Genomic DNA, 23,926 nt, shown 5'->3' on the forward strand with positions numbered 1-23,926 from the left:
ATGATTCATGAATATGAAGGATAATGATTACTCCAACTGCCACCCAAAAGCACCATAACACAGTACTTGGGTGGCTGGCCAAACACAAGACATGGGAAGATGGGGGCGGAGCCCAGTTAAATAACAAATACAATTAAAACAGTTGAGAAATACTATAAGGCAAGTCTGACCTACATATTCAGACAAAAACTTTACTAAGCTAGAATGCTTGAGAAATACAGTGACCCGTGCTCAAAATAAAGCATGAATCCCTTTAATAAACAAGCTGGACAATGTAGTAGAAGACTGCATGGCGGTATGCAGGGGCAATTGAAAGTGTAGAACAGAAACGGCAGAAACGGTTGGGACCAATCGCAGGGGGCAACGCTGTGTAAATAATGCTGCCATCCCCGCGGGGGGAATTATAAATTACTCACCATAGCGACTAATGTACTCCTAGTCCATAGTGCCTTTTCCTCCGGCCCTGGGCGCATGCCTGCCCTCTCTCTGCCCAATGGCACCACTCCTCAATCCCCTTTGACGCGGCGACAATATTATGATTGCCTGATGACACTGATTGTTACGGAGCAGGATGGTGCGACGTACGGAGGAAAGGGCACTATGGACTAGGAGTACATTAGTCACTATGGTGAGTAACTTATAATTACTCCTACGTCCAGTCCCCTTTCCTCCATACTGTATGGGCAATTACAACGGAATGCATCCCTGGAGTGGAGAGTTGCCCCTCTAAGAAAACAAGTTCTTCAGAACTGCCTGGCCAAATGCTGCGTCCGATCTGGTGCTGGCATCCAAGCAGTAGTGTTTGCAAAAGGCTGATGGGGAAGCTCAAGTAGCCGCCTTGTTGATCGTCTGCCACCGGACGTGTCTCTGGAAAGCCACCACTGTAGCCTTTGCTCTGATGGTGTGGATATGCATGTTTGCTGGCAAAGGCCTGTGCTGCCCCTCATATGCCTCCTTAATGGCCATAACCATTCACCTTGCTATGGAAGCCTTGGAGGCTTGACAGTCTGGTTTTGATCCACCAAAAGTGATGAGCAAGGCATCTGATTTACAGAAGCTTTGTCCTGTCTAGATAGACTCTAAGAGCACGCTTGACATCCAGACAGTGCAATACCTTCTGAGCCTCATCCTTTGGATCCACAAAGGATGTTGGGAGTACTATCTCCTCGTTAATGTCTACGTGGCAAATTATAAAACTTATTGAGGGAAGGCATTGGCTAAGGAAACATATCTATGTATAGAACATATACGAATGAATACATCATTGGCTGCCCCTTGTCTGTAGGACATGCCTCAAACTACCTCTAAATACGTATAGTACTGATTATAGCAGACAAATTACCAGCAGATTGCTGTATGCAACATTGTATGTTAGGTTGCCCCTTAAACGAAACCTAGCTGCTTTGAAATGCGTCTGATTACTCCCCATTCTCACAATTAATCCATCATCGGTCGGCCATACATTAGTCTACCCTCTGTAGTTCACCTTGCAGTCTACTCACTGTCCTGGAACATTTGAGGGAGTGTGGCATACCACTATCTTCGTCTGAGGCTCTAACGAATAGCCCTTATCTTTGACTTCTGAGTCACATGTGAAGAGACAACGAATTTGTCAATTTCAGCCTCTTATTTACTGCGATTTGATTCAATTATGCAGGGTGTTATTGATCCTCTTGGCTCTAGAGACTTGCTCACTCTACATAGACTTCATACACTTTTAACTGTCCAATATTTTGGCCGTTGCAGATGTTTTCTTCCTCTTTAATCTAAGAGAAATGTGCCCTTCATTCATATCTTATCCTGGTTAACTCCTCCTGTGCCTTGCAATTATTCCTTAAAATAGCATCCTTGATCCTAGGCCAACATAGCCTTCCAGGTGCTCTGCACAAGGGGCTTTCAGCCTCTGCTGATTCTGCAGTGTTGGTCTGTCTCTAAGGTAGCTTGGTTGAATTCGACATGAGCCAGCGTCCATTTTCCTATCCTGGCCGTCCTTGCAACGTTATATATTCCTCTCTAGCAACCCTCTATATGTTTCTTATCTACCTTGCATTACTGCGTATTTACAGTTATTGACCAGTAAGTTACTTCATCTTCTTTGTAGTCACAATTACTTTAGCTTTAGGTACATATTTCTCTTAGTGCTTCATTTACATTGTCACTCTTGTATTTTCATATCGTTTCAGCACAGGTTCATATATCCTCTTTATGACATCACTCTGCCTTCGTCAGATTTCACTTTAACGTTCCATGATGTCCATACGTGCGTGCTTACATCCTTCATGTGGCATCCTTCCATACTTTCAGGGCAAGGGCACATTCTGTATGGCTGTCAGAGTGCATATCATCCCTCATACACTTCATGTGGTATAGGCATAACACAGTGTCCCACACATAGCCCTTCTCTTGCTGTTCCAGTATGGTGGCGGTGAGGGGGCGTGAGCTAGGGTAACCACTTGCTCCTCTACAGTGCCCCATTAATAAAAGGCTGGGGACCTATAAATCAAGGAGGAGTAACTCTTCCTATGTGCCCACATGCCCAAAGACTCCGGTGCCCCAAATAGAATGTTCCCGTAATACAGACTGCCCAATCCTAATCCACCTCTTTTCTCAATTCTCTTGTGATGCTGACGAAAAAACCAGTGAGGATACGTTCACTAAGCTTAGAAACATGCTGAAAATGTGTATGTGACTTTCTTGACACTACCTTCCCAGTGCTTTGAATGCGACGTGCATTGTAAATGCATTTACGGCTCATTGTACTTAACACTGCAAGCAATGCACGCGTCAGTAAAGGGGTGAATCCTTAGTCTTGAGGACAGATCCTGAATTGGAGCATCAGAGTAAAGGGTGTTGGAATCACAAATTAGACAGAATAGTTCCTAAGGTCATTTCAGCCCCTTTCTCTTCTTGGCCAGACTACCCCTTGTGTGGGGGCAAAGATTGTAGGTAAACTGAAAAGATTCTGGAGGCAACAGTGGCAGATGTCATGCTCAGAGTGTCTCATGGAGTGCCCCTTCATAAAAATCTCCATTATTTTCAAAGCTGTGCATAAGGTGAAAGCAATGACTGCGGGGCAAAAAGACTGGCAAGCCTCAAAAAGGAGAAAGAGCGTGTACCTCTAATAATACCATGTGCAGCTAATTGTTTAATCAAGACACACCTGAATGTAGGCTGGTGTGGAGAGCCTGCATGCCAGGCGGTTCAGTCCTTGCTGCTGTGAATGCCCTAGTGGTTTAGCCGGTAAGGGCAAGTCGGCTTTAGCACCCCCTGCTGTAAAGTGTTGTCTGATGGAAGGGGGTCACTTTTTGCTTGATTAAATGATATCTGCTTGTATGCCTCGCTGTATAGCGCTACGACATTCTTTGTGCTATAAATTACTTAATATGAAACTAATAGTCCAGTAGCTCCTACCTGTGAAGCATTCTAGTGCTCACAATGCAGGTTTGGTTTTTGTTGAAACGGGACCCAAAAAAACATATAAACCATGCAAATTCCAGGAGCGGCTGCCAGAATCCTGCCCATCACACCCTTTGTGTTTAAGTACATTGATCCCAAATTGCAGAGCTGTTCTGGGGTAGTGTTGGGGAGCAATGATGTGGGGGTACAACCAGTGTCACTTATATGACTCGATTATGAGACAAGGAACGAATCTAGATCTACAGCACTACCTTAATCCGCAAAAGAGAAACGGGGTGAGTAGCAGAGCACCAATGGCTGAGATCAGCAGTCCAGTAGTATGTTTTCTTGCTCGTTAGTGGCAAGTGTACGCCACTCTTCACTAGTGGAGGCGCAGTTATGCCAATAGCCTTAGAGCGACACTAATGTGTTTTGATCTCTTACTGTATCCGGTGAAGCGGTAACATGAAGTTGGATGCTGAGGCGTGAGATATTCTCAACAGCTGATGGAGAAAAGTGATGCTTTTTTTAAATCTTCAACCTTCTAGTGCCAGGGTGTGTGCAACACCATGTGCGCAGATGATGTACACATAGAGAGCACACTTTACGGCATAAGGACACCATTCCATGCAGTATATATTCTTAATTTGGGTAGGGCATCGATGTGTACGCAGTGCGTTCATGTAGACTGCTGTGTCCAACAGTGCCGGTAACCTAGACACCCCTAAGCCCTGATTCTGATGACCATACTGCCCACTCCAGTGACATCCTTTCCTATAGGTGCTTTGGCTCCAAACGCATCTAACAGCCTCCGTGTAAGTCTCGAATGGTCTTTTTTGTTTGGCTATTAGGTGTCACTTGTTACACATATAAGCCAAAACTATTGCATTGGAGTACAGATAGGAAGAGATGTCATGTGAGGAGGGACACATAGCTTGTAGGTGTTTGGTTATTTGCCGACCCATTGACTGCCCATAGCCATGCTAATCCCCATGTCCATTCCCACCTAGATCCTGCACAAAACACCACCTCAAGGAAACTCCTTGAGCTTGCTTTAATCAAGCCTTATCAATTCATTACATTCAAGGGTTGCCCCACGCTAGGGTGATAATCCCTCCTGTCAAGTGAGGATACAATATATATAATCAACCAAAAGAAGGGATAAAGGAACTATAAATGACACAAATGGCGTACCCCAAGATGACAAATATGGGCTGCGTACCATGTAATCAACATCAAACAAAGATGTTTCCTAAAATTTAATTTTTTAATTCATTTTCTCAGTTAAGCACAAATAACAAAAACATTTCAAAACACATACACAACATAGCAGTATACAATAATAAAATGATTCCACCTCACAAAATCAAAGTCCAAATACTTGATGAAACTAACACAGTGACAACTTAATTTCTCTTATTCCCCACTGTGTCGACAAAGCCCAACTTATATAAGTTTCTGTCCTGAATGTTGTAATTAACTGGACATTCTTCAGGGGCAGAAATGGGCCTTGTGCTTCAGGTAGATCTTTTTCATTCCTCTAGACAACAGATTCCTATATCTGAACCGATGGGTATGAAGAGATAAATGCCTTCAAACTTTTTAGAAATAACGCATTTTTGCTTTTCACTTTTCTAGCAGATGGATGGGTTCACTCAAAAAGGCCGGTACCTGTAGAAAAGAAAATGTATCTTCTCGTAGAGAAAATGGACGGGTGTTTTCAAGTGTAAGCAGCTATCCCTCAGTGACAGACGTTAGATTTCTTACTCGTGCTGGCTGATTACATAGTCAGAATAAAACTCACCACTTTGGGATCACCAGTCTTTAGTGCCTACCACTCCATAAAGATAGTTCAGGGCAGGATAGTTCAAGGCAAGAAATTCTCCACCTCAGCCTTCAAGAAAGCAGACGCTGCACTCTGGTAATGCGTTAAGCCTTACCATCAAACTCTGCACTGAAAGTGCCTGCGAGTGTTTTTTCAAAGCAGTCTTTAGAGATCTAATGACTTATTTGGAGTTGTAAACCCGCGACTGGTGATATACAAATGTCTTAACCAGGGCTGCCTTCAGCCACTCAATATAAAAGCACTATGCGTGTCCTTCAATGAAGTCCTGTTTAAAACAAGCATTGGCAAAGCCAACAGTTTTGGCTTGTGTATAAGTAGTAGGCATGTGCCAGGTACCTGCTATTAGATGCTCAGTTACTCTCACCACATTTTTGCACCTGCTACCATCAATCGCCAGTTAATAACATTATGAGGGTGCCTGGCAGGTGCTTTTCCCATGCCTACACAAATTGCGTTTCTCACCCCTGGGTGAAATGATGAAAAGCAAGGTGAACTGCAAACATTCAATCCCAAAAATCCATAATGTACCTGAGGCATGTCCAGGGCTTTCATGACGGCAGAGAACGCGTACATGTCTCCCAGGAAGTCCTTCAGCTCCACGGCCACCTGGATGATTTTGTTCAGGGTTGAGGTTCTCTCCTCTAAGTTTCCAGTGCAGCCCAATATATCCACGGCTATGCCTATAGCCATGGTGCTGTGCCTAGCGGAAAGCAAGCGACGAGGGTCACGTGTTAGAAGTTACCTGGTACATATTCATCACTGCCACTTGGTCATCGCCACCTGGTGTGGTAACATCGAACATCACAGAAACCCAGATACAACTTTAATCCTCCAATTTAACTTTCTTATCAAGGTTGATTTCCTTCTTACACTGGAATCCATGTTCATGCAGGGCGACGCCTAAATACATTTAATTGGGGACTTAGGATCACGCCAACAACATGATAGATGGTGCTGACTGCAGGCTGTTTGTGACCATGCGTTTTTTCTCCCCAACCCCCCCCCCCATCTGCCATGCTTTCATCATTCTCCCTTTCTTTAAGGTCAGGCAGGTCCAAAGCTACCATAACAATCATTGGCAAACCCCATCGAACCTGCGGTGGAATTGTTGAATATGAAGGTGTATTGTCTGTATGGGTTTATAAAACTTTCTGAACAGGAAGCTGGTCGTTTCATCAGAGATGGCAAGGATGGAATGACCATGCAGACTCAGTCTTTATACCCATAATCATGCATAATGCCCAGCAAAGATGCCAAAGGCAGAACGTGCCTGGAGTATGAACTACACTCTTACATTTTTAGCAAGTGTCATGAACACTGTATGGCTTAGGCAGAGCTTTTTCCCATGCCCAGTGTGACTGATACTGGCTCAGCTATATCAGCTTTTCAAACATATCCTGAATGTAGCAGCCCCAGGGATACCTGCATATCCTCGTACCTCACCCATGCTGGCCTAATCTTAACCAAATTATATATTTCAATAGCGCTCCATGAGAGATGTACCAATGCTCTGAAGCAATTAAACCATATGTTTCTGCCCTGCAGAGAAATGATACTGTCTCTTTTGAGAGGGCATGGATGGATGGATTGGGTGAGAGAGCAAGTTGGTGGATGAGTGAGTGAGTGGATGGGTGCATGCATGAATAGACGAATCAGTGAATAACTGAAGAACATGAGTGAGTGAATAGGATACAAGGCTGCGTGTATGCCTGCATGAATTAAGAGGCCGCAGGTGTGGATACCGGGGATGACAGCGGCTGACGAAACAAGTACTTTAATCAATCAATGGTGAAGTATTCAATTTCCCCCCTAGACACAAACCCCTGAGGTCAGTCCTCCTCCTTTATCTTCTCAGGCCACACCCAGATCCCGAGCAGCAGGGTGAGAAATCACATCCTAAATAGGGGATGGGGGCCCCCAAAGAAGTAATACACTTGAGAGAAATTAGATGTAGAAAATATAGATCTGTATGTGGGTGGGGAGGATAACCAGTGCAAATCCCCCCGTTTATGCCCCCAAAACTCTTTATTTTGCTCCCTTGCTCATTAACGCGTATCCCAAAGGCTGCAGGTGTCCCCGGTTCAATGGTAACCTTTTGAGTGAGGAGTTCTGCTGATTTGGGCCATCTGTTTATGGCTTGCAGCACCGATATGAAGTCTTGGTGGGCGCCAGCACATGCCGAAACTGGTGGGCTGAAGGGGCCTGCCTTAGGCATCCAACCATCAAGGACACGTGCTAAATAGGCTCATGCTCCGGTTTATGTTATGTTACTTTGATTTACTTTGCAGGCAGCCAGGTGGGCAGAAGAGGTGTGTCCTCAAGCCTCACTGGAACTTGTGAGGGGAGGCATTTCAGTGAGTGAAATGTTCTGCCCCGCCCCCTAGTCTTCTTTTTTTTCTCCAGGGGTGTGGAAGGAGAGTTCTGCTCTTTGGATGACATTAGATTTCTGGGTGGGTGGAGTGGTGAAAGATGTTTGTTAGGCAGTGCTGTGTGGCCACGAACGGCTCTGTGAGCCAGACATTATGTGGTGACGTGTGACCATCAATCGTGAGACAATGCAGGCACTTCAGTGAGGCATTATGTGGCCATGATACTTTAAGCCAAATATAACCCAAGGTGTGGTGTTGTACCCTTCCAGACAACACAGGATGGAAGGGGGAGCCCGTCCGACATGATGTGAGGAAGAGGAGGAAAGGGAAAAATAAAATACACGCGTGCCAGAAGTGGGGCGAGTATCGAACCTCACACAAGTGTCCGTGGGTTTTGTGCGTGGCCGGTAGCAAAGCCATTGAGTCCCGCTCGTGCCAGGGAGCATGAGTGGGGGATTTCACACTAGTGACAAGGCGTAGTGAACGACCACACGTCGTAGTCAGGCTTAGCCAGGGGTGGGGGTTATTCCCAGAAGCGCAAGAGGAGTAGCTGTGGAACAAGTAGGACCCATTCCAGGTTTAGATGCAACTCATGGCCACTTAATGAGGTCATATGACACCTATGCAACAGGAGCTGCACTGCAGTGGAATCTGTGGTTCCAGCAGTTTGAGCTCCACGTCAAAGCCAAGAAAATCAGCCTCGGAAGAACAGCGAACAATACCAATGCTCAATCTAAGCACGCTAGCACTGAGACTATTCAGCGCCCTACCTAACAGAGGGCAAGCTGATGACTACTAAGCAGCGAACAGAGCCCTGAATGGGAAGTTCAAACCGGAGTTGAACCCGGATAACAAACGTTCCAGCTGAGCATGGCCTGGCAAAGGCCTGGAGAGAATAGACGGTTTTCACGCCCGCATCAGAGAGATGGCTCTGGGATATGGGTTCCCAGACGAGGATTTCGCAGTGAGTCAGCAAGTCATTCACGGAATATCATCGGAGAAATTGCAGAGAGCAACCTTATCAGAGAAGAACCTACCACTAGACCGGATCCTGGCAATGCGTCGACAAAGAGAATGCACTGATGAACAAGTCACAAGAATGGAAATGGCCATGAGTCAACTGCCAATCGACAATTCCAAGCAAGTAGAAAACATTGCAGCTGTAGAATCCATGCCCGAGGGGAGAAGAACTGCCAACATCCCACCATGCCAGCAAGACAGGTGACAGGAATCCTGTAAATGGTGTGGAGGTGCATGGCACAGAGGGGAGCCGTGTCTAGCGCTAGGACCCACCTGCCGAAAAATGCAAACGACTCAACCATTTTGCAGCATTCTGCCATAACCCACCCCCTCGGAATGAAATAGGGTGATCAAGCACCAACATGTACAAAGGACGAAACAAAGGGAAAACGAGAGCCGTAGCAGCTGATCAGAGACAATTCAGTGACGGTGAAGAGGAAGGAGCAATGGAAGAGGAATCATCAGCTGAAAGGCCAGAAAGTCGGCGAGCTAGTCCACATGATCTCAGCCATTAAACCAGACAAGAAGACTCCCAGCAAGAAGAAAACCCCTCGACCAACCTATCTGATTCTAGCTTATGGGATCCCCACAAAGGTGGTGATAGACACAGGAGCCACAAAAAATCTAATGCCCCGGTGAAATTCGAAGAACTGAAACCGTTACCTCAGCTCCAGGACAAGAAAGTCCAGCTATTTGCCTACGGATGCAAGAAGCCTCTGCCCGTAGTAGGATCATTCTTGTCTGACCTGACACATAATGTAACCACCTGTAGAACCCACATATACATAGTCGACGTGGGAATGGAGACCCTCATGAGCTGTTGGACAGCTGAAAAACTTAAACTGATACTTTGCATTCAGCATCAACTGCCTGAAATTGATAGACTATTATGAAAACACAGCAAGTTGTTCCAAGGAATCTGCTGCCTGAAAGGATGGAAATTCAGGATGCATATGGACCCGACTGTCAGAACCTAGAGTGGTAAGGCACTGCTGCGCCCCCTTCCACCTACAAAAAGATGTACAAGTCGAGTTAGGGAAGCTAGAAAACATGGGGGATCGTTGAGAATGTCTGGCCCCACCCCATGGGTATCCCCATGGTGGCGACAGAAAACCCAAAAGCCGTACGATTTTGTATAGATATGCGACTAGACTACCAAATGTGACAATACAATGTGAACGCCACATAACACCAACCACAGACGAATTGATCATGGATCTGACAGGCACAACAGTGCTGTAGTGAGCGGGGGGGGGTAGTGAAGACCCAGGCGTACCTAAAATCCTGGATCTGGATGCTCAATTTTCAACATAGTCCTGGCCCTCATTGAGGCCTGTGCACCATGTCCATCCTCCCACTGGCAGATGGCCACAGCACCTATAGTCAGTACCCCCAGAAGCCAGAAAATATGGGGTTCGATCAGTGTGGACTTTTGCACAGTGGCCAATGAAAGCCATCTACTGGTAGGTGTAGACTAATTCTGCCGGTACCGAGAGGTAGAACCGTAAAATACATGGATGCATCTTCTGTTATAACAGCCATGGAGAAAATGTTTGCAGTTCACAGCCTGCCAAGTAAAATGAAGAGTGATAACGGACCCCTATTCACCAGTCAGTAGTTGTGGACATTTCTAGAGAGCCTCAACATACATCACCATAAAATCACCCCCTGCTGGCCACAGACCAATGGGGATGCTGAAATGTTCCTGAGATCATTGAACAAGGTAATATGAATCGCCAAGGATAAACAGCCGCAGCTACCACCAGTATACTGCTTCCTACGGTCCTACCGGCAGACCCCTCACACCGCCATTCACATAAGCCCCACAGCGCTGAGGTTTGGAGTGCCAATTCAGGCAGATCTTCCCCTCCACCTGAATTGGGTGGTACCAGAGATGATGGACATGGAGCAAGTAGAGAGAACACGGAGGCAGCACAATGAGAAGGAGAGCCGTGCCCGCCAGGCATTACACCGAGAGCTCCAAACAGGAGATACTGCACTAGTAAAGAACCAGTCTCCACCCAAGAAAATGACGATGTCATATGAATCACACCCATAGCATGGTGATGGCAGCCTGAGGACGAGAGGTTGTCAACCGAAACATATCCCACTTCCGCAAAGTACCTCTGGCGATGTGGAAAGAGAGTTGCTGAAGCCCCAAGGAGCGATGAGTCGCCAGCCTGATGAGGAAGACCCAGGAGGAGAAGAAATGGCCAATATGGATGAGGCCCTGACAGCACATGAAACCCCCAGTCCTGATGCCCCACAAGGTGAAGACGCTAACCCTACTACCACCTCCACAACCCCCACCCTGAGAGAGGGCGAGGATCCCACTATGTGCTGAGAGAACAGCCTCAACCATCATCATGACTGCGAGGGTATGTATTCAATGGGGTGTACCACTGGGAGGAAGTGCCACGGTGATGGGTATGCCTGAAACCCTGTCGTTTTTGAGGAATGTGGTGTTGTACTCATTCCGGACAAGATGCGATGAATGGGAGGGGGAGCCCACACCACGTGCTCTGAGGAAAGGGAGAAGGAATGAGATGATAAAATATGTATGCACGCCGGAAGCGGGGCGGTGTGAATATCTAACCCTTTGACGAGTGTCCGTGTGCGTGGCTGATGGCAAAGCTGTTCGACTCCCGCATATGCTGGTGGGCATGAGTGAGGGACTTCAGAAAAGGGGCATGGTTTTCAACTCTTTGGAGTTTTAATAATGCAAACCTCTACTCACATGCTTTTGGCGGGTGTTGACCGCTGTGGAATCAGTCCACTCAACTGCCAAACACATAAAAAAATGTCACCCTCAGTCACTAAAAAGAAAATAATCAGTTTTCACCCAGCATGGAGACACAAAACGTTTAGGAGTGCGATAATGACTATTTCATAGGCTCTGCACACAAGCAGTAGTTGAAGCTGGATGTGTGGGTGGGGTGGAGGTGGGGATGTAAGGTGTGTGAGTGGAGCACATGCCTGTCTTATTTATTTAGTCTGAATTCAACCAAGGCAGAAAGAGACTGGGAACCACAGCGCTTGTACAACAAGTGATCACATGCAAACTAATCACAAAAAGCCTATTCAGTGGTTAATGGTGACACTGCAGCAGCGGGTGGTTGTATCTGAGCGTGGGACCCCTACCCAGGGACTCCACCAATTGAACAACTAGACAAATCATACAATCACACTGCGCATGTTCACCAACAATTTTTATGAAAATGAAATGAACATGTTCAGTGTGATTGTATCATTTGTCTAGTTATTTGGTGATTGTTTTAACACCCAGACAACTGGGAATTAGAACTGCAGGTGTTTCACCTATAATTGTCGCATTCCAAGGCCATCCGAATGTACAAGCATATACACACACTTAAGTGCATGTTTCTTAATCTACACGCAGCAGCCATGCACAGTGTTCTCTTGCACACATAGGGCAGGCAGTTACTTTTACTTTACAAACATTTGTCGCAATAACTAAGCATTATTATCAAGATAACACAAACGGGCGGCCGAGCTCCATTGTTTACCGTTCAATTAGGTCGAGGCGGAGTTGGTGTCCGTACGGCAGCGTGATGAGTTCCAGGCCTGAGCTCACTCCCATGATCCTCCGCGTCTCCGCAGAGACCTCTAGTATCCTGGCAACCTGGCGGGTACAAAAGTTCAACACGTGCAAGTTCAGGAAGCTGGCTTATTGACTTTCACGAAGCAAGATGTTTAGTCAGTCTGTGGCGCGCGCAGCTCTCACGCTGCGTAAACACAGGCACCCCATATCACCGGAAGCCAACAGGGCACACCGCGAGTCTGGCACGGCTTCCATTCACGGCTTAAGTGTGTGCTGAAGCCGAACAAGGTGTTCTTTAAAATGGTGCTGGTTGGTGAGACAAATGAATGTTCCGAAACTTGTAGACAAAACAAGAGAAAAGTTCCTGCACCGGAAACAATGCATCAGCCTTTGTTTTGCAAAACAATTAGCATACAGCTCTGTGACGCTAGAGCAACAGGAGTCTGGAAGGTGGGCTTTACCTCATAGTATTGACCTGTATTTTTTGCCCATTGATCAGTCTCTCACCCCATTGCATTTACCCATACCCCCTCCCAGAACCCTCCATGCAACAGTCTCCTGCATCCTCCTGCTCTGGGTGGCTCACCCACTGCCACTACTTTCCCTCCTTCCTCTGCCTCTCCTCAAAGATGGCGGCCATGAAAATGGAGAAGGGGCCTGGCGAGTTTCCCTTCTCAGTTTAACACCAATACCATTCCCTTCTCAGTTTAACATCAATGCCATTTGATTTGCATTTTCTTTTTTAATTTGGGAAACGGCCTACTGCACCATTTCAGCCTCAAAACATGCTATTGGTGCTCCAGACAGCATGCTAAGGAGCTACTAGCGATAACCCCCGAGCAAACTTGGACCCCAACTACTACCAGACGGTGAAACCATGCCACCTTGGGGGTTACTGCTTTAAAAAAAAATAAAACTCTCCAATTCTTTGAAATGTGGTGAAGGCGAAAGCCAATCAGGTTGCTTAAAATTTAACTACCGTGACTGGTACACTGAAGCCCTTGCATAATTGACATTTTGGAGCAATGGGAGTGAAGCAAGGTGTGAATGCACTGGTACATCCATGTGCAAATATAATTATTGACATTTTAGATGGTGATTAACACTACTGAGTTTCCATTACCCTCCTTGTGACCCTCTCCTGTGATTCAGGTGCATTATGCAATGGGAGGCCAATAATTCGCGTTATTGACCAACTTCACGGTTATTAACACTAGAGCGAACAAATGGTGCAGCTAAAGGTGCTTCACAACATCATGAGGATGCGGCAATATGGTACTAAGACGCACAGGGCGACAATGTACTGCTATTGTCATTATTCGTATGGGGACGGGGCTCCACGCTGTCATACATGCATGCCAAGCAACAGACTAAGCTTTTGCCTCTGGGGAGGTACAGTAAAAGAAATGCAGTGTTCTAGTTTCCAGTTTAGAAACTTCCTCGGACAGGAACGTTTTTTCCTGTACGGATTTGCCCACAGCATCATATGCCCTGTATGTGATGTGAATTGGCTTGTGGATTTGGCCATAGGAAGGCAGCAGCCTCTGTCACTGCTACTCCACCACTATGACTTTACATCAATGGTAGGTTCTGCTCCAAATGTGGCAGAAGCAAAGCTGCACAGGTTGCAGCCCTCTGCCCCCCAGGGTGCCGGGCTGAGACGCAGGGGTTATACTTCCCAGTGCAGCAACGTGGCTCCTGTGGCTCTCCTAGTACCAGCTGCCAAGCCTGTGTAATGGTGAAATGTGTCTCTTACCAGCAGGGGAGATACTAGTCCTGCTTCTGTCTTTAAGATGGTGAGGTCTCGGGGCATTCTAGACCTACAGCAAAGTGGCAGTTTCTTCCGGTCCCCTTATAATTCTGTTTTCATATCATATGTAAATTAAATGTAGGATTACCCCTTTGGATAGTTATTTGCAGCAGAATTGTTTTATACAAAGGTGGCTGCAGAGTGAGATGAAATAATGATGCATGAAAACCTGTAATACCTGTATAAAAGCCTGCAGATGATTTTTCTACAGGCTGGTTATGACCTGGCTGCTGACCTGTAATAATGGTGACGGGTGAGCTCGCTCACCGTTAGTTTTGGTGTAGGATATTTTAGCCTGCTGAAACCATTTTAAACTTATCTGCGACTAGTAGGAATTGTTGTCAGTTGTTTGAATTACAATTTAGAAGTTTAGGACTATTTTTTCTCTATATCAATATAATACTTTATTTAAATCGTACTTCACTTTGCCCAAGTCTTTTCTTCTTTTCCACTGTCCACCTGCTCTTCGCTGCCCCGCATGGTTTCTTGCACTTATGTGTTAGGGACGGCGTCCGTGCAGTGGGCGCTTGCCTTTCATGCGCCGAAGGCCATTTACAGCCCGTCAAAACATGTCTGAAGATCCGTTGGTAGCCTCTAAGGGGTAGCATTTAGAGTCCACCACTAATTCATCCCGGCGTATACACTGGATGAATGAACCTCTTTTGCTCCCTCCTCTCTGCCACCTGTTTTACACCGGGTATTTCATATTCCTTGTTTGTCTCTACGTCCTCTCTTGAGTTTACTGCTTTTACTGACCGGTCTATTTTACCTAATGTGCCTTCCAACATCTCGTCTTCTGTGGCTCCCTTTGTTGGTTTCTTGATTAATGCTAGAGCTGCAGCAGCCCATCGTGGTGATATCCATTCCCTTTTTAACGGATCTTCAGCAAGACATTGTATGCCCGACTGAAACTAGGTTCAATCTTTCGTCTGAACCTGATATTCGGCAGCTTCTACCTGATTATTGCATGATTTTGCATTCTGACAAGACCAGACCTTGCCCTACTGGAGATCTTATCCTAATTCATCTAGCATCGTTAAACTGCTGCTCCATACCGCCGACGCATAAGCTACCCTGCAAATTTATTTAGTTTGTCTTCAACATACTTCCGATTTCTCAGTACATATCTTACTTGTCTATCATCCCCCCGCCTCGTCCTTTAGCAAAGTTGGCAAACAACTTCCGAAAAATTAATCCCTGTGCTTGCATTATTATATTCCAATTTCATCCTTATGGCGATTTTAATGTTTGGCCCAACAATGCAATGGATTGTCATGCTACAAGGATTGCTACATTGTCCCATTTGCACCTCTAGCTATGCAATCCTCTTCCCACTCATTGTAGGGGAAACATTTTTGACCTGATTTTTTTTCAGCCAAATATCTGACATCCACCTTCAATCCCCTGCCCATCACTTGGTCCGATCGTTTTCTTCGTCCGTTCACTATCTCACTTCCTTTGACTCATGGTTCCATTTCCAGGGTTTGTCACCCCGGACAGCATTGGGATAAAGTGCCTCCTTCTTTGGTGGCTGATCAGCTAATGTCCTTTACACATGGTTTTACTGACAAAGACCACTTGGGTCCCTGCCCTTCCTTATTAACCGCAATGACAGTTGTTGCTGACTCCTTCGCTCCAGTTAGAATCGGGCTTAGTCGCGCTAAACCTTCGGCCCCATGGTTTACCCCAGAGCTTAGACTAGTCAAACAAACTTGTCGATGTGCAGAATGTAAATGTCACATCAGATATGACTAAACATGATTCTAAACAGACCTTGCTATGTTGCCAAGCAGCCATTGCATTGGCTAAATCTTACTATTATGCTAATCTCATTACAGTGGCATCTTGTTCCTCTCGAGAACATTTCATAGTTGTGAAGGAACTTTCTTTACCCACCCCCCAGCGATTGCCCCTTCTTGTTTGCAATCCCTGTGTGTATCCCAACAAGGGCCATCACAGCTTCTCAGCTAGAATATTGCAAGGCCCTATAACGGGGTATACACGTCACATGACATCGCAGGCAGTGACATCACTTGACCCCGATTATCGGCGAGTGCATGCTTCTTTTAGGAAAATGTCATCGAACACTCGTGGTTTGAACGTTTTAATGAACAGTGGATGATCACTGCAACAGCCCACAGCTGAACCCAGTCAAAGCGAGTGGCGCACTTGGATTACGGTCTCCTTCCAAACCATTCTTTTGAGAGTGCACCCCTGTCCCGCTACTGCTTCTGCTGTCCAGCCCTTTACAAGTGCTTCCTCCTTCCATTTCATTGTCTTTCTCTTCGCGGGGGAGACCCCATGATAGCCCCTACTGTTTAAACTCCCACGGCTAGATACACGGTGAATGCTGCGGCAAGGTGACTGGGCGCTAGGACAGCAGCAGTCGCCTCGTGTATGGCAAAGGCGTTGAATAGCATTGCACACAGGCCAACAGCAGCACCGGCGCTGTGACTTGCAGACTACCCACTGCAATCACGCCATGCCCAGATCAGAGAGTCTGCGATACGGCTCCAGTGCCCCTTCCTTGCAGGGAACTGCCACATGAGCTGCACAGTTTCAGTGGCAGGAGACACTCAGAATCGAAAATAGAGCAAGAATTCAGGCCATCTAATGTTTATATAAATGTTCGGGTTTTAAATTGTGTTTTTATGGGCTATGTTTGTTGAAGTTCCCATATGCTGTAGAAAAGGGAAGTGGCCCACGATGGATAAAGTGGTTTGTCCAGACAATCCCACCAACACTTTCGCCCGCCCCTTAGTTACCGTCAGATACCACAGTAGTGTGGAATTGTCGATATTGGCAATCACCCCACTACCTGAGAGGTTGACATTGGCAGGTGCACTGGCCACAGGAGTATGAAGGGAGGATAAGGGGAGCTATGAGAGAGCATGTTAGAGGTGGGGGCCAGAGGAGTAAGGAACCTTGTATACCAGTCGGACCCAGATCAGGACAGAGCCATATCAGGGGAGACTACACAAGCCGAGCGCCTCAATTCAGGATAGAGACGCAAACTAACAAACCCTACTAACAATTTCCCTTTCTGCATACACCTCTCAAACTCCAAATCAAACACAACCAAACCTTCAGCACAACAAACCGCACAAACTTCACTACATTGCAACAACAAAACAAAAACACACATAGTCTTGCACAACAGTACACGACGACTACCGGCCGCAAACACCCCAGGCCCAGCCAACGGACCCACCGGGCTGAGGCCACCAACAGCACATCACTGCTCTCTTGCACTTTTCCTGCTTCCTCCCACTAACCCAACCTCCCTTCCTCTTTCAGAGCCGCCAGAGTGCCAGGGGACCACTCCGGTGGTGATGGTGCACGCTACAAATGTCCTTTAACATTAACAGTGTCACCCAATTTGAACAAGGTATGTTAAAGGATTTGTGTACCGCGCACTATCACCACCTGTATGGTCTCCTGGCAGTCAGGTGGATCTGTCAAGCAACAGGGTAAAGTGTGGGGGGTTAGTTAGGAGGCCTAAGCGGGATAAAGAGCAAGAGAGCTGTGATGTGCTGTTGGCAGCTTCAGTTCGGTTTACATCGTTTGCTGAGCGTAGGTGTGAATTTTTGATCAGTAGCCATCATGTGCTGTTGTGTGGTTTGGTTTGTTGTCGCGGTGTAGTGAAGTGCGTGCGGATTGTTGTGCTGTAGCAGTATGTTTGTGTTTTCTTTAGAGATTGAGAGGTGTATGCAGAGCGATGAGTTTAGTGGGGTTGGTTAGTGGTGAGACTTTATCGTCCCCCTTCAGTTTTGGCCGCCTATGGCTGTAATGCCCACTCCTATTTTCTGTGCAGAGGTGTAGGTCGTTAACAGGGCTGTTTAGTGGGGATATCTTCTCCACCCCCGTGTTCACACTAATGGAGGTCTCCATCACTTCCCCCCCGGCCCATCCCGGTGTGCAGCAACCATCTCCTCCATGGGCCCCTTGAGGAGGGTGTGCCTACTCCCTGAGCCCTTGAGTTCCCTGTGCCCCAAGGTCTATCTGTTCAGTCGCCGCTCTTTCCCCTTTCATTCTAATGCCCTCTGTCTGTGGTTTAGTTTGGTCCGCCTCATCTATCTCCTTTTTTTCGGTAGGGCCCTCTATGGGAACGGGTGCACTTGGATTCGGAGGCCTCTCTGCACTTTGCTGTGGTCTGGCCTAGTCCCCTGTCTTACCCTTTGTGTGTTCATTCCATGGAGCGTGGGTATTGTTCATTCGTTTTCGTCCTGTTCTGTGTTGAAGAGCCAGGATTTTAGAAGTTTTCTGAATTTTAGATGGTCCTTTATGGTTCAAATTTCTCTGGGCAGAGAGTTCCAAAGTTTAACAGCGAGGCAAGAGAAGACTGATCCAACAGGTTTTTTTCCTCCTGTACGGTTTAGGTTTCAGGCGGATGTCGTTGCTGGATCTGAGTGTTCTGGTTGGCTGGTCAATGCTGATTTTCTTTTGTATGAATTCTGCTGCCTGGTCATGGATTGCTCTGTGTGTCATGCACATTGTTTTGAATGTAATTCGCATTTTGACAGGCAGCCAATGTAGCATCTTTAGCGCTGGAGTAATGTGGTCTCTTTGACAGTTTGAGAAGTCTGGCAGTTGCGTTCTGTAAACACTGCAGTTTCTTAAGTAAGTATTCCGGCATTCCGAGGTATATGCTGTTGGCGTAGTCTATCCTGGACATGAGGGAGATGATGGCCATTATTTTGTGTGTGAAGGAGAGGATTGGTAGAATCCTATTGATTGTGTGTAGGTGAAAGAATAATTTCTTGATTATCGCGTTTACTTGCGGTTCTAAGGTTAGCTTGCCCATTAGGATTCCCAAGTTTTTGACAATTTTGAAGGTGTGGGTGCTGTTCCTAGTTCTGTGGGCCATGGTATGTATTAGTTGCTTCCTTAGTTTTTTAGATTTAATCATGATTTCTGCCTTTCCGGGGTTAATTTTGAGGCTGTTAGTGTTCATCCATTCGTAGAGTTCTTTGAGACAGTCTATAATCGTTGTGTTCTACTCTTGTTCATCTTCGGTTTTGTAGATGATTTGGGTGTCATCTGCTTAGTTGTAGCAAGTGATGTCTTTTGATAAGGTTGATAAGTGGAGTCATGTAGATGTTGAAGAGGAGAGGGAATAGGGAGGATCCTTATGGTACTCCACAAGTGGTGTCACGCGGTGCTGATTTTAATGGTTTTATCCATACCAAGTCTGTTCTTTCAGACAAAGGTTTAGTCCAGAGCAGTGCTGTGTCGGTGATCCCTATTTCTTCTAGTCTCTTGATGGGGATGTTGTGGCTGACTGTCGAATGCTGTGGAGAGGTCGAGAAGTATAAGTGCCGATTTTGTATTGGAGACTGCTTTGGTCTTTAGGTCATCCCAGATGGAAAGTAGTGCCGTCTCTGTCCCTCTCATTGGTCTGAAACCGACTTGTATCTGGTCTAATAGTTGGTGGTTTTCTACGTGTTCCAGTGTTTGTTAATAGGCATAGGTCTCTCTCTTATAGTTTTGCGGAATGATCAGGAATAACCTTGTAGGTTAAATATTTGATGTATCCACGTCCTGGTGTTTCTGTTTACATTTGTACGAGGGAGCGTTCGTATTCTTATCAATGTCTTTGTGGCACATTTTAGGTTGGAGTTGGGAGACACCTGCTGGAAGAGAATGGTACTGCTAAAGCACAGAGATGATCCTTTGAAATTGTGCTTCCTTGCGATAAAAAGTGCACTACAGACGAAATTAAAAGTTTAAAGAAGGAAATTAAAGGAAGAGCTGAAAATATTTAAGTTTTAGTGTTCACACAAGGCAACAAAACCAGGATTAATCGGCCCAGAGACTAAGTTAATGGCAATTGAAACTAGGGCTTGTGGCGGCTGATGAATATTTTACGTGCAGGGGTGTACATATGTCTCCCAAATATGCCCTGGCGACTGTTGGTAGCGAGGGAGCCAAAACCAATAAAGGGTGGTTCACGGGTGTTCTCCCCCAAGAGATGATTTAAAATAATGGGTTAAAATGGGGCATTTTATAGTACACTTTTTAGAAGCATTGGGTAAAAAGCCAAACAGTTTGCAATTAGATTTGTATGGTAACTCATGAAAAAATCCAATTGATGCAAGTCACCAACAGTGCACAGGAGCATTTCTTCAACATATCTTCACAATGCCTTTGTCCACAATATGTGCCAGTATAAAACACGTTCACACTGTGTATGCCCCTACATTTCCATTCTGGCTGCACCAGTAGATGGTAGTATTCCCATATAATACCTTACATGTGTGTAATTTGTGCATAATGCCTGTAATGATACTATAAGAACATTTTCCAGTTGGCTTTCCCATTAAAAATGCATGTCACGGTATGAAAACATGTCCAAACTGGCTGCACCAAAATGCCAGTCTGGCTACATAGTAACACTTACTCTTGCTTTATCAAAGCTGCCAAAAACATGTAATACCACAGTATAAGAAGGGGCTAGATTTGTTGCATAAGAAGGCCAATCTAGCTTCATAATAACACTTTTCATGCTTGACTTCTCAAAGCTATCCAATACTAAATGACCTACCACAATCAGAATTGCCAATCTAGCTACATAATAACATTCATCATGCTTACTTTATCATCCATGGGCAGTACAAAAAATGCCAATCCTGTCCCTTGGTGATTATGAGTGAGTGCCAGACACTGGGGGCCCAGGGCTCAGATGTGTAGGAGGCACTCGGTTCCAGGATACAGCCATAGATTATTTTTACTGGGCATAGATGTCCAATATAATCTGCCATGCTTGCCCCCCTGGAACCTCTCGTGCCTCACTGGCACACAATCAATTGTGCCCGTGCGAGGTTCTGTGGGGCCCAGGAATGCCATTTGTTACTGGGCATCTATCATAGATGCCCATTAATAAATGGCATGCCTTCCCCCTGGGCCCTGAAGCACCTCGCATGCACAGACAATCAATTATGCGTGCATGTGAGGCTCTGGGGGGCTTAGGGGTCAGGCATTGCATTGCATGTGAGGTGCTAAAAATCCCAAGAGACTAGCCTGGCATTCTTTACTACTGGACGCTCCCTCGACCATTATGGATCAGCCACCCCCTGCTTTAACGAAGCAGCAAAGGGAGAATAACCCAATGGGCCTCATCACGACCCAGGCGGTAAGGGGTTTACGGCGCCGTAAACAGCGCCGACCCTTACCGCCTGAGTATGAGGTCCCTTAGCGCCATGGCCAATTTAACACCTGCTTTTAGCAGGTGTTAAAATCCATGGCGCTAAGGGACCATGGAGTTAATTACGCCACCGTAATTTACGGTGGCGTAATTAACGCCTTCCCCACTCCCATTATGCCCTATGGGGCAAAAATGGGAATGGGGAAGGGTAAATGGGGATTGGGGACTTACCGCCCCGCCAAGGTCCGAATGGGGCGGTAAGTCCGCCAACCACCATGGCGTAAACGTAGTTTACGCCATGGTGGTAAAGTCACGGCCCAGGCGGTAACTTACCGCCTGGGTCGTGATGAGGCCCAATGACTATAAAGTGCAGCCTGTACATTGCTTTGAATGGCCAGGAGAAGAGTGGACTTACTAAAGAAAACATGGCTAATATGACGTGATCAATGGTGGCCATTACGAAAGAGTGCAAAGAAAAAGAAAGACAGATGAGTCAAAAAAGTGAAAGGCAGGGTACGTTTTTGATAAAGGAAAAGTGAAACCATGTCAGATTAGGACTTTGTAAAAAAAAAAAAACATGTGGGTGGTGACATATTTAAGCATAGTTTACAAAGGCTTTGAAGCAGACGATGAGTATTTTCTAATAAAAGTAAAGAAATCGGACCTTTCAATGAAAGACGAGGAAGCAATTCTGAAACTGCCCCAACTCTGGCGCTGGGAAGGTGCTCAGCCAATTGGATTACGTAAGATGTATGAGCTTTAACGGTTGTTAATAACCGGATTGCATGCAGTCCTATTGTATGAAAGGTGGAAGTAGATTGACAAAGATGTATTTTAATCTGCTCATCAAGGAATAGAACTTCCCATGCTACTCTTCTGCCTCCGAGAGTCCACTTGGTCATGGTTGCCTAATGTTTATGTGTTTGTTTATTATTTGATAATGCGCACAAAACCCAGGGGTAGCCGGGCGCAGCAGGTACAAGGTTACTTAAGCTTGGGTTGCATACAGAGTATAAAAGTACATAACAGTACGGTACATACATGTCAATGCAAGCAGTTGGAATGAGACACTAACACGTTACAGTATTAAGAAAGCAGAATCATCTTGAACTGTATTACAAGGGTGTCATGGCCGTTGGGTGCCACTAGAATTAGTTGTCGTTCGACCATAGCCAATTTTTTACCTTGCATCTGAAGTTGGAGTAGGGTAGGTTAGCTCTCAGTGCGATGGGCAATGCGTTCCAGGCCTGGGCAGCTCTGACAGGGAAGCTTGCTCCGCCTGCTTTGGATCGTCTGAATCTAGGTGTTTCGAGCAGGTAGTGGTTGGTGGCCCTAGTGTGGTGGCTGGATGATTTTCTAGTCAATCTGGCTGAGATGTAGGGGGGTGCTGTGTTGTTGAGCCCTTTGTGGGTAAGTGATAGTGTCTTGAGCAGGACTCTGTCACTGATTTTGAGCCAGTGGTGATCTTTCCTAACGTTAGAAATATGTGCTCTGCGGGGTATGTCAAGGGCTGCTCTAAGAGCGTTATTTTGGAGGATTTGCATTTTATTGATAATGGATTTGTTGGCACCTGCATAGAGGGCATTGCAATAGTCCAGTTTGGACATTACTGATGCGTTGGCTAGCAAGATGCAGTTAGTTTTAGAGAGGTAAGGTCTACAGGTCCTGATTAATTTACAGGTGTACGCTGTAGAGGATGCCAGGGTGTTAACTTGTTTTTTGAGAGATAGAGTGGAATCGAGGTAAAATCCTAGAGTTTTTACCTCAGTAGCCACCTTGATTGTGTTACCATCTATGTTGAAGTTGCGATAGTTGGGACTCAGTTTTATTAGGTTGGAGTCGGAACCCAAGATCAATATCTCAGTTTTTTCATCATTTAGGCAGAGGCCGTGGGAGGCCATCCATGCCTGAATGAGGAGGTAGATTTTGTTTACTAGAGCTGTGTCTTTGACAAAGTTGCCTGATAGTGGTATGAGAATCTGCGTATCGTCCGCATAATTCGTATAGGTTACCCCTAATTTGTCAAGTTTGTCAAAGAGAGGCTTAGTAAAGATAGTATACATTGTTGGGGAGACACATGAGCCTTGTGGGACACCACAAGTGATCTGGATTGGGTCCGCTGCCGCTACAGGGGAGAACACTCTCATCGTACGGTTAGCTAGGAAGGATTGTACCCATGCTATAGCTTCACTTGAGAAGTGTGCGGCAGACTCTAAGTGGTTGCATAATACTGCATGATCCACCAGGTCAAAGGCCGCTGATAAGTCAAGGAGGAGGAGCATAGCTGTAGTACCTTGATCCTTCAACTCGTCGATTTGTGTCTTGAGGTCAATGAGGGCCGTTTCAGTACCGTGCAATGGTCTGAAGCCAGATTGCCGAGAACCTAATAGTTGGTGTGTCTCCAAATAGTTTTGGATTTGGAGGTAGTCTACTCTATCAATGATTTTAAGGAGAAATGGGACCGTAGTAATAGGCCTGTAGGGATTGCTGGGTCGAGTGTCTGTTTTTTAAGTAGGGGCAGAACCCAAGATTCTTTAAGGTTAGTGGGTACAGTACTCGTGTTGAAGGAGGCGTTGATGAGTTTCGAGATGAAGGGTGCTAGATCTCTGGCTGCATCCTTGATGATTTGCGCAGGGCAGCTGTCACCTTGGCAGTTCGACGGTTTAAGGGATAGAATGACCTTTTCAGTTTCCAATATGGAAATATTGGTAAACCTGAAGGGTTTACAGTTACTTTGGGTGGATATGCTGGGTATCTCCTTCAGTGGGGTGGTATGAGT

General features: G+C 46.1%; 1 protein-coding gene across 6 annotated transcripts in view; it reads right to left on the reverse strand.

The window, feature by feature from the left end:
• BCAR3 (BCAR3 adaptor protein, NSP family member) overlaps nt 1-23,926 on the reverse strand; it is a 360,529-nt gene that overhangs the window by 13,881 nt on the left and 322,722 nt on the right. For all 6 annotated transcript variants that reach the window (XM_069641839.1, XM_069641840.1, XM_069641841.1 and 3 more), the window contains 2 exons: nt 12,159-12,274; nt 5,771-5,942 (listed from right to left, as the gene is read on the reverse strand). In XM_069641839.1, coding sequence (XP_069497940.1) covers nt 5,771-5,942; nt 12,159-12,274 — 288 coding nt within the window. The remainder of the gene's footprint in view (nt 1-5,770; nt 5,943-12,158; nt 12,275-23,926) is intronic.

The sequence above is a fragment of the Ambystoma mexicanum genome, chromosome 1q, assembly GCF_040938575.1.
Source record: "Ambystoma mexicanum isolate Mex_15411 chromosome 1q, UKY_AmexF1_1, whole genome shotgun sequence".
NCBI lineage: Eukaryota > Metazoa > Chordata > Amphibia > Caudata > Ambystomatidae > Ambystoma > Ambystoma mexicanum.